The sequence below is a fragment of the Schistocerca gregaria genome, chromosome 7, assembly GCF_023897955.1.
Source record: "Schistocerca gregaria isolate iqSchGreg1 chromosome 7, iqSchGreg1.2, whole genome shotgun sequence".
Lineage (NCBI taxonomy): Eukaryota > Metazoa > Arthropoda > Insecta > Orthoptera > Acrididae > Schistocerca > Schistocerca gregaria.
Genome location: NC_064926.1, coordinates 323538751 through 323550931, shown reverse-complemented (window position 1 = coordinate 323550931; position 12181 = coordinate 323538751). Strand labels below are relative to the sequence as shown.

The 12181-nt window shown below is 38.2% G+C and overlaps 1 protein-coding gene across 1 annotated transcript in view; it reads right to left on the bottom strand.

The window, feature by feature from the left end:
* LOC126281252 (protein king tubby) overlaps positions 1-12181 on the bottom strand; it is a 47054-nt gene that overhangs the window by 32421 nt on the left and 2452 nt on the right. Inside the window, exon 4 of the mRNA XM_049980044.1 lies at positions 6170-6324. Coding sequence (XP_049836001.1) covers positions 6170-6324 — 155 coding nt within the window. The remainder of the gene's footprint in view (positions 1-6169; positions 6325-12181) is intronic.

Here is a 12181-nt window from a genome sequence, read left to right as displayed (position 1 = left end):
AAAAATATGTGGTTATTAATGTAGCAATACAGCAAAATTTGGGTTGAGCATTTTTTTTTCACAGAGGATACCATTGCCAAAATTATAGAAAGCACAAATGTAGAATTATTTGGACTTACGTTTTTAGAAGTGAATTTACCTGACACACGTGATTTTACTCATATGCAAAGGAAATACTGGAAGTCTGCTTATACACATTAATAAATGTGCAAGGTGTACAGACTCTGCACTTAGCTGGTTTCATGACATTGTCTACACAAGTTTACCAAAGACCTACATCTACACTCTGCAAACCAACTGTGTGGTGCATGGCACAGGGTACGTCCCATTGTACCAGTTATTAGGGTTTCTTCCTGTTCCTTTCACATATGGAGCATGGGAAGACTGACTGATTGAATGCTTCTCTGCGTGCAGTAATTATTCTATCCAACCTTATCCTTACAATCCCTATATGAGTGATATGTAGGGGGTTGTAGTATATCCCTAGAGTAAGGTGAACACTGTAGCATCAGTATATCCCATTAAAAGAATGAAAATTGTTGAGCACAAAAAAGCATGACTTCTGCATGAGAAGGCTTACAATCCCATAAAAAAGTGCCGAGAAAGGAACTGTGTGTAATGAGATAATATACAATGCAATATTTCTTTCTAATAGGATTTTGCAAAGTGGATCAATAGAAAACCCAGACACGAATATAATTATCTGAATATATATCACCATTTTCTGGATTTAGCCTCTATTAATACCCTCACCTCCAATTCCTCCATATGGTACAGCTTTATTACTTATGTTTACTTTTATCCCCCTTCTCTCTTCTTCCAACTTTTTCCCTATTTCTTACCTGTATTATATTTTTCACCTTTCATTTCTCTTCCTCTTCTAATAATTATTTACTTCTCACACTACCCCCTATCACCTTTGAAATGAAGATGGCAAAGTGATTACCAAAGTATTATCTTTGACTTCTTACAGCTCTTCCTTTAATTTTGTGTCAGGTCTTCCTCCAGAAGGATGGCTCCTGCCCATATAACGTCTGAGTGACCTGCCACAGCCAATCCCTCCCAGTCTCTCCAAACAATCCCTCTTTTTTCACTGAAGTAAGATCATGCAAGATGCAAAACATAGGATTATTATTTTATGTTTTACATGTTTTTTGTTTGCTATACTGGGAATTACACCTGCTGAACTTAAGAACCGGCCCCTCATTCCATCCTGTTATAATTTTCTCAGTATCATTTTATACTGTATCACCCTTTGCATTTACATCTACATCTATACTCTGCAAAACACTGTGAAAAGCATGGCAGAGGGTATGTCCTATTGACCAGTTATTGGGTTTCTTCCTGTTCCATGCATGTATGGAGCATGAGAAGAATGATTGTTCAAATGCCTCTGTGTATACAGTAATTATTCTAATCTTATCCTCGCAGTCCCTATGTGAGTGATATGTAGAGGGTTGCAGCATATTCCTAGATTCACCACTTAAAGCCAGTTCTTGAAATTTGGTTAACAGACTTTACATCTATCTTCAAAGTCTTCCAGTTCAGTTTCTTCAGGATCTCTGTGACACACTTCCACAGATCATACAAACATGTGTCCATTCACACTGCCTTCTCTGTAAACATTCAGTATCCTCTGTTAGTCCGATTTGGTATAGGCACCACGTAATTGAGCAATATTCTAGAGCCAGTTGCATGAATGATTTGTTGGTTGGTTGATTTGGGGGAGGGGACCAAACAGCGAGGTCAAAGGTCCCATTGGATTAGGAAAGGATGAGGAAGGAAGTCGGCCGTGTCATTTCACAGGAACCATCCAGGCATTTACATGGAGTGATTTAGGGAAAAATCATGGAAAACCTAAATCAGGACGCCTGGGTGTGGGTTTGAGCTGTTGTCCTGAATGCGAGTACAATGTGCTTACCACTGCACCACCTCACTCGGTGAGCAACTTATAAACAATTTCCCTTGTCTGATTGCAATTACCCAGTATTCTACCAATAAACCAAAGTCTTCTACCTGTTTTACCCACAACTGAGCCTATTTGATCATTCCATTTCATATCCCTACAAAGTGTTGCACCAAGATATTTGTATGAGTTGGCTGATTCCAACAGTTACTCATTGATATCATAGACATAGTATACTACATTTTTCCATTTTGTGAAGTACACAATCTTACAGTTTCGAACACTTAAAGCACATTGCTGATCTTTGCAACACTTGAGATCTTAATCAAGCTCTGACTAAATATTTATGCAAACTCTTTCAAACAGTACTTCAGCATAGATAAGGGTTTAATCTGCAAAAAGTCTGAGGTTACTTTTAATATTGCCTGCAGGAACATTGACATACAATATGAACAGCAAGGTCCCAACACCCCCCCCCCCCCCCCACCTTTGTTCTGAGGCGATCCTCAGTTCGTACGGGTGGCTGGTAGATTTGGTGAAGACCGCTGGCCTCGCATGCGAGGTGCAAGCAGAGCTCTCTATTTGCAACATCATTCCCAGAGTGGCTCAGGGTCCTTTGGTTTGGAGCTGAGTGGAGGGTCTCAACCAGAGGGTTCGTCGACTCGTCTCAACCAGAGGCTTCGTCGACTCTGTGATGGTCTTGGCTGCAGATTTCTAGACTTGCGCTATTGGGTGGGGAATTGTAGGATGCCCCTAGATAGTTCAGGGGTGCACTACACAAAGGAAGCGGCTACTCGGGTGGCAGAGTACTTGTGGTGTGCACATGGTTTTTTTTAGGCTAGGCAGTAGTGTGAGATGTCCTGATGAACACTCACCAGTCGACGTGCAGGCAGAGAAATCAGGGCGCGCTCAGTGAAAAGACACTTCAGCTATCATGATATTACCAGTAAATTTTCAAAGTGTTCGGAATAAAGTTCCTGAATTTAATGCCCTCCAGGAAGCGTGTGGCACGCAAATTATTTTCGGGACTGAGACTTGGCTGAACCCTGAGATAGGAAGTTCTGAAATATTTAGTGAGGGTGTATCGCAGAAGTACCCAGATCACGCTATATTAGTCGGAGGCGACTTCAACCTACCTAGTATAGACTGGGATGTCTACGGATTCATTACAGTTGGTACAGACAAGCCGTTGTGTGAATTACTTTTGAACACATTATCCGAAAACTGTCTTGAGTAGCTAAATCGACAGCCAGGACAGAATAACATCAGAATTAAGGAAGGAGAGATGTGAGAACTTACACTTAGAGATATATAAATTGATCCAGTTGAAATGGGAGAAGGAGACACTGCTAGAAGAATGGAAATTGGCTATAATATCTCCAATATACAAAAAGGGAAGCAAAATGGAATGTGGTAACTACAGAGGAATCAGCTTGTTGAAAGTAACACGTAAGGCACTGTCCATCATTATCCTCAGAAAATTTCAACCATTCATAGAGAACAACATACAGGAGTACCAAATTGGCTTTCGACCAAACCGATCGACAATAGATCACATTTTCACACTAAGACAATTGTTTGAAAAGCACTGGGAATATGATAAAGATATCTGCAGCCTGTTCGTCGATTTTCAATGTGCATGTGAAACCATCCACAGGAATAGCCTATAGAATGCAAGACTTCAGAATCTCTGAGAAGCTAGTGAGAATGATGCAACTTGAAATATAACTTATTTCACGATACATTTTAAGGGTATTTGAAAATTGTTTTCCCAAGAAAATAGTGAAACATAATTCCAAGAAAACATATAAAAAACCTTGGCTAACTAAAGGAATAAGAATATCTGGCAACCGTAAAAGAGAACTGTATCTAACAGCGAGAGGGAGTACTGACCCCGAAATTGTTCAATATTATAAAAACTATTGTGCGGTACTAAGAAAAGTAATTAAAAAGTCCAGAAGCATGTGTATCATGTCTGAGACCAGTAACTCTGATAATAAAATTAAAGCAATTTGGAATATTATTGAAAGGGAAACAGGGCAACCAAGAGCACAGGAAGACTTTAGTGTCATAAAACTGAATGACAAGTGTACTAACAAACAATCTGAAATTGGAAATATTTTCAATAATCATTTTTTAAATGTTGTGGAGAAAGTAGGATCTAAATCTTCGCTAGAAGAGGCAAGACTTCTAATAGAAGAGGCCTATACCTGTGCAGTTTGAAACAACTGTATTTCCACTAACCTCTCCCTCTGAAATCAGTAAAATAATAAACTCACTGAAAAGTAAAAGCTCTTACGGAATTGATGGCATTTCCAGCAAGATACTTAAAGCTTGTTCCCCACAGATAAGTAGGATTCTCAGCCACATATGTAATACCTCTTTGGAGCAGGGTGTTTTCCTCGATAGACTGAAATATGCCATTGTAAAACCATTGCATAAAAAGGGGGATACGTCGGATGTCAACAACTATCGCCCAATCTCTCTTCTGACAGCTCTATCAAAAATTTTTGAGAAAGTAATGTATTCAAGAGTAGCCTCCCATATATGTAAAAATAAAGTACTAACAAAATGTCAGTTTGGTTTTCAGAAAGGCTTTTCAACAGAAAATGCTATATATTAAATGCTCTGAATAACCAGACATCACCCACTGGTATTTTTTGTGATCTCTCAAAGGCCTTTGACTGTGTAAATCATGGAATTCTTTTAGATAAGCTAAATCATTATGGTTTGAGGGGAGCAGTGCACAAATGGTTTAATTCATACTTAACTGGAAGAAAGCAGAAAGTTGAAATAAGTGGTTCATGTAATGTTAATACAACAACTGATTCCTCAAACTGGGGGGCTATCAAGCACGGGGTCCCACAGGGTTCGGTCTTAGGTCCTTTACTGTTCTTGATATACACTAATGACTTACCATTCCATATTGAAGATGCAAAGTTAGTTCTTATTGCTGACGATACAGTATAGTAATAACATCCAAAAACCAAGAACTAAGTGATGTAATTGTAAATGATGTTTTTCACAAAATTATTAAGTGGTTTTCAGCAAACGGACTCTCTTTAAATTTTGATAAAACACAGTATATACAGTTCCGTACAGTAAATGGCACAACTCCAGTAATAAATATAGACTTTGAACAGAAGTCTGTAGCTAAGGTAGAATTTTCAAAATTTTTAGGAGTGTCCATTGATGAGAGGTTACACTGGAAGCAACACATTGATGGTCTGCTGAAACGTCTGAGTTCGGCTACGTATGCTATTAGGGTTATTGTAAATTTTGGTGATAAGAATCTCAGTAAATTAGCTTACTATGCCTACTTTCATTCACTGCTTTCGTATGGTATCATATTCTGGGGTAATTCATCGTTGAGTAGAAAAGTATTCATTGCTCAAAAACGTGTAATCAGAATAATTGCTGGAGCCCACCCACGGTCATCTTGCAGACATCTATTTAGGGATCTAGGGATCCTCACAGTAACCTCACAGTATATATATTCACTAATGAAATTTGTTGTTAATAACCCAGCCCAGTTCAAAAGTAATAGCAGTGTGCATAGCTATAACACCAGGAGAAAGGATGATCTTCACTATGCAGGGTTAAATCTGACTTTGGCACAGAAGGGGGTAAATTATGATGCCACAAAAGTCTTTGGTCATCTACCAAACAGCATCAAAAGCCTGACAGATAGTCAACCAACATTTAAAAATAAATTAAAAGAATTTCTAGATGACAACTCCTTCTACTCATTGGCTGAATTTTTAGATATAAATTAAGGGAGGGAAAAAAAACTAACTTAAGCATTAGTGTCATGCAATATTTTGTGTAATGTAATATCTTGTAGAGACATCTTTCATTAACCTGACACGTTCCACATCATTACGAAGTGTCGTATTCATGATCTATGGAACAAGTATTAATCTAATCTAATCTAATCTAAGCTTGTATGGAAGGGCAAAGGCAGCATTATGTTTCCGAGGACCCACATCAGAAACATTTGTGGTTGAGACAGGCCTCTCTCATGTGTTCTGTTCAATGTCATCTTAGAGAAAGTAATAAAAGAGTGTAGGCAACAGTAGTGGACTGGAGTACAGGTGAGTGAATTTACTTAACAATTTCATCTAAGAAATAATTTCTATTTAATTGTGGGGAGGAGTTATTCACAGCACTTCAGAGAGTCATTCACATTATGACATCTCTCAATCTTGGAGGTGAATCTTCACGGTGATGAACTTGTAATAAAATTCTGTGGAATTAACTTACATTTGAGCTGAGTGTGATGAAGTTTGAATCAGCCGATGGTGCCACAGCAAGGGCCAAGGTGTTGACTGGGGTTGGTGGAGATACTGGTGTAGATTCTTCATCTTCAACATCTTGGTCCTGATCCCCTAGTTGCAAAGTCTCTACTTGACAAACATCTGTAAATATAAAACATATGATACTTTCAAAACATTTTTTGTATTCAATTTTTTTTTAAAATAAAAGTAGGCAGACAATATTTGTGGTGGGATAAGTGGCTAGTATCGTTCATTAAAACTATGACTATACGATACATAAGAAGTTAAGAACAGTAATCAACATCAAGCTTTCAGAAGTTATAAAAATTATTTCATTGGCAGACAGGGGAAAGAATCTGGGTGGCCAATCAAACTCGGAAAAAAGAGTTCTCTGAGAATTCCAGGTGTGAGTAGGAAGATGGTGTCAAGAGGCTCCTGACAAATTAATGGTGAATGGGGTGCAGCATACCACAACACAATAAAGACTCTTTCCTCTTAGTTCAACTATGTATCAGCAATAAGCAGTAATTTAACCACAGTTTTTAAATAGTGATAGTTTATAGGGACTAATAATCATATAATTAACATACTTCTAGATAGTAAGCATTTTAAAATTTGAAATTTATGAAACTTAATAAAATTCCATTTCAATGCTAGGTTAAAACCACAGAATTCGCCGAGATTTTTTGAAATTCCCTAAGATTCCCCTGATTTTTCCAGATAAAATTAATTCCCTAAGAATTCCAGGTTTCTCAGAAGAATTACCACCCTTAAAATGTATAATCAAAAGGTAAGATGCAGGTATCTTGAGTACTAAGAAACACAACTTCAAAATTTGAATGAAAATCAATGTGCAGGAAGTGATTGAAAGAAACAGTGGACTAACGGTCATGATACAAATCCCATTGTGTGTAATAATGTTCTGTTACTAATAGGATAGCAGCAGAGCTGAACAAACAAAGGGACACAGTACAAATGGAAACAAAAGAAATAAAGGACAAAAAAAGCATGAGTCTCCTAATTAAGACAATTATTATTACACAGAAAAAGCCTGTGGAAGGGAAAGTAGAAACTAAGTGTGATTAAATTATTGTAAATTAAGATCAGATTGCTAATGAGATAAAAATCAAGATGCAGACATTGCTTCTAGAGACACAGCTGTTCTGAAGATGACAAAAAAATCTGTTATGGAGGTGAAGTGCTCCGGCCAGCAAAGAAATTCATTAGAATGGTTTCAAATGCAAAAATACTTCCAAAATAGAAAGGATTGAATTTAATGCCTCATCAGTATGCGTAATTCAGAGAAAGTGATTTCATAAAATTAAAAACAGGATAGTAACATAAGTATTCAAACCCCAACTACTCTGCTGGGTAGCATTCATAAGTGAGTTTTTAATTTTTTATCCATTCCCATTTTTTTGGCGGAGGGGGTGGAGGTTATTATTTCAAAACATTTTCCATCATGGGTGTAAGCAGGTGTGTATCTAATCAAACCACTTGGTGATGACTCAATTATATTCCTCCATGTGCATACTGTTCACAAATATGTAATAATTAAACACGGCTTCTGTCAGGCATTCAAAGCAATTGAGTTGAAAAGAGTTTTACACGTTTAGATTTTGACCAAAACCTTCTTCAGAAAAGGAAACACACATTCATTCACACAAGCAAGCACACCCCATACACACATAACCGCCGTCTCCTGCATCTTGGACCGGAATGCCTGTTACAGCGCTGCAAGGCCCTCTTTTTCGTTTGAAGAGTAGCTCCTCTCAGGCTTGAGAGTAGTCTGGAAGTGTAAGCTACCATCTATTCAGCACCTTCCTGAATTTGTATTAGAAATGTAACTATGATAAAATGGCTAGCATTAGTGTGAAGTTCTGGGATTCTCATTATACAATGGCAGGACTGGAGCAGATGATGGCACATCCTTAAGGATGCATCTCATTCATGGAAAATTTGGTGTTCCTCAGCAGTAGTTCTTGCTAGGGATGTGCTTTGGTGCAGAAGTCTTATAAGCTGCCAGCAATACAAGCACATTCTGAGAAAACTTGAATCATGAATGTATCAAGGAACTGGAAAATCTTTGATTGCCCTCCTTTTCAATTCGTTGGGTGCCCCTAGATTTTTATTTCTTTGGCAAGAGAGGCACTTTAATGGATTCAGGTAAAAAAAAAAAAGGGGGGGGTGGATTTTTAACTCTTACGGGCCAACATATGTTATGAAGGCAGTCTTTTCCCAGTTAGATTTTTCAACCTGAACTTGACAGCAGCCTGTCTGCATGTCCAAAGTTTAGGAATACTTCCCTCCTTTCAAGCAGTCTAGGGAGTCATCGATGCACAGCACAGGGTAGACATTGTTACTTGTGATTGCTTTTAGCTGTTGGTGATCAATGCAGAAACTCCATGTGCCATCCTACTCCTTCACAAGAAGGTTCCATGCCACCTTGAAGCATCATCTCCACTTTCTCCTGGATTATCACAGGTGACACCCTACCTGAGTAATAGGTACTTGGTGGATGATCCCCAGTTTTGATAAGGTGTTTCACCAATAGCTGCTTGGACTGTCTTTTCTCCACTCTGGATTTCGAAGCAATCAAAAACTGGCACAAAATGGCTAAAAATGACCAACACTGCTCCATGGTCAGGCCAGATACCATTGGCAGTTCAATATCAGCTTCCTTCCTCTCAACTGTCTGTCATGGTAGCGGAGCATTATCATCAATGGCATTACACTACCTTTCCTCAACTGGATTGGCTGTCCCTACAAACATACCTTTAAGGATGAACTGTGCCCACTTGTGGTAGTGATCCAAAATTCTCCTTGACTATGCTTATGATCACCCTTGGAATGCTAATTTCTTTTGAGAGTGGTGTTTTTTTTTTTTTTTGCACGTCTGAAACTCTTCTCGATGATGGCGGGATAACTCGGTCTTCAGCTCTTCAGCTGTAATCTTTGTTTTATGTGCTTGCTGAAATAGCTTTGTCAACCTGGAGCTCTAATCTTCCACAGCCTATGACTGCTTGTGATGTCTGCAAGGGCTGTGTTCCGTCACTGATAGCTATTCTCGTAATACATGTTCCAGTCACTGGACATACTTTCAGTTCGCGACTTTCAGCCCATTTGCATTACATTGTGGAACAGTCTTTTTTTATCTGGTGATAAGCATTTGAAATTACAGAAAAAGAAGCCTCCTTTGTGATTTGTTCATGGAAGATTTTCATCTGTGGTAGCTTAGCTTCCTTAGATGGTTGTTTCAATTAGTTTTCCTGAATTTGGCAACTACGGAAGCAGTAGTACTTCTGTAGTGAAGGTAAATGGCTACAGTGTGTTGGGGAGTGACCACATGCAGGGTACAGCAACAAGATTTATCACATAGGTTGATTACAATTGCCTGTGGTTTATTGACATGAATAGAACTATTTTGATGGGAGATGCCTAAAGTCAAAACTAGTCATCTTTCTCTCCAGTAGCATACAACATGCCCAGGATGTACAAAGTGTAAATATAGTTGTCTTCTAAGCTACCTGAATGAGAAACAACTGAACTTTAATCCTGTATCACCACTCTCTTGTACAATGTGGGCTGATATAGCCTGGATAAAATCAAGACAGAAAATATTCTCTACAAAAGCCGGTTTCAGCCAATAATTGTAGGAATGGCTACAATTTCTTCCATACTAGGTCGGAGAGTTATGGCTCCCATAAAATGTATCTCATCTCTTACAGCCTAGCATATGAGAGGGGAGAGTTCATGCTAATCTTCCACAACTGTCATACTATATTTTGTTGCATTTCCTCAGTGTGCTGACACCACTTGCATTTTTTGGTTACTACAACAGCTGTTACCAGAATAGCTTCTGCAAGAACTTTCATCAAGTCTGATATTTTGTCAGCTTGTGTAGTATTAAGATTAAAACTGTGGCACAGCACCAAAACGCACTGTGTAGGTCTGTTGTTTCTTCATGATTTGCTGCCAATTGTCACCAAATTATTATTTTCAGTTTGGCCCAGAAATTATCCCAGCTACTGAGGTTCTCTTCGTTGTTCTCAAACCACTGTTGAGTTGTGCTGTACATGTAAAAGTAAACTTTTGTCAAACACATGTCATTCCACCTGTGTAACTGGGGACTTTATCTTGGGTCCTGACCAGTATTCCCAGAAAACACTGAAGCATGCCTAGCATGCAGCTGAGTTTGTGCTGTTTTAGATCCATTTTCCTGAATATATGGACTTGGGAATGATGTCCTGCTTGAATCCTGGTTCCTGTCCATTTACTTGACAGATTTTATGTTGCCTAATTGGAGCCATGTCAATGTAGATGTTTTGAAGTACCCAGAGACTCCACTAAACAATGTCATGCATAACCAGAATCAAGTTCATATCCTAAAGCAGGATCATCAATGAAATACAACACTAAATGCATATTTATTATGGAGGCCAATGTACAGCCAGAACAGAACAGAATTGAACCATTTGACAGACAGTATTGCTATTAATACACAAACTGAACATTCCAGAATACACGAACATAAAAATTTTTGAGCACCTTCCAGAAAAAATAAATTACAAATAAATGGTGAGGGTAAAGTTTAACTGGTGATCTGCAGCTTCCGGTCAACGACGCTAACTGCTGTGCGACACCACCTGCTGCATTGTTTGAAGCAATATTAATCATTACTTGTTTTTTCACCTTAAGCATAACACACTTTTAAAGCGTTTTTACACCAGACATGTTTTGCTTTTATTTACAAAGAATCTAGTCACCATTTTGTAAATATAGTAATCATGTGTTTCTACATTTTATTACTTATACATTAAAAACAGTATTCTTCGAGAATTTCACATACAATTTACTTACAGTGTTTATCAATGGGGTTTTCTCTTGTTAACAGAAGCTGAAGTCAAAACTTAGTTACACTGGGCAACTTTTTGACTTTTATTAAAACACTTCTTTAGCAAAGTGCGAAAAATGTGAGGACAATCTTACTATGTACATCAGACTTTTTCTTGAAGCCAAATGCATCAATATATTTTGATAACAGTGACAATGAATTATATTAGTTACAGCGTGCATATATTTACCTCTTGACTGTTATCCATGGACAAATCAAAGCCAACTGACCATGGATATGGAAAGAAGCCGTATCGAGGATATAGTTGCAAAATTTTTAATATACAACATAAACAGCTGTAAAAACATACATTATTCTTTTGATAATAACATACTGAGTGGAATTGTGTAGTGTTAAGGCAATTGACCCATATTAGCAAGGGGTGGGGTTCAAACTTCCACGAGGCCAATATGAAGTTGTAGTCTTCAGTCTGAACTGGTTTGATGCAATTCTCCATATCATGTAGTGGCATGTCCTTTGAAAATATATTGGCTGTTGTTTTCCACAGGTTTCAGCAATGTTGTAACATCAACATATCAGGGCCATAATGGATATGTTAAAAGGCAAAATCCTTCGATCAGCCAGACTGTAGTTGCTGCAAATGCTGAAAAAGTTGCCATCCATCTTGAGGACCAGAAATACAGAAACACAAAAACACACTGTGTGATGATGCAACCACAACAGGGCTCTATGCATTGCTGAGACATCCATACTACCTCACTATGGTAAGACTGAAATTTTGTATGGGATGAATATGAATAAATATCCAATTTATTTCAGAAGTCCGATAAGATACATCAAATGCTCAAAAAATGGTTCAAATGGCTCTAAGCACTATGGGACTTAACATCTGAGGTTATCAGTCCCCTAGACTTAGAACTACTTAAACCTAACTAACCTAAGGACATCACACACATCCATACCTGAGGCAGGATTCGAACCTGCGACCATAGCAGCAGCACGGTTCCGGACTCAGCCACAGTGGCCGGCTTATATGCTCAAAGGACAAAAAAATCAACATAACATGTCACTCAAACAGGATAATTGCTTATATTCTACAGATTCTAATGAACTGAGTGTGATGGTGAAGTGGTAAACAATGGA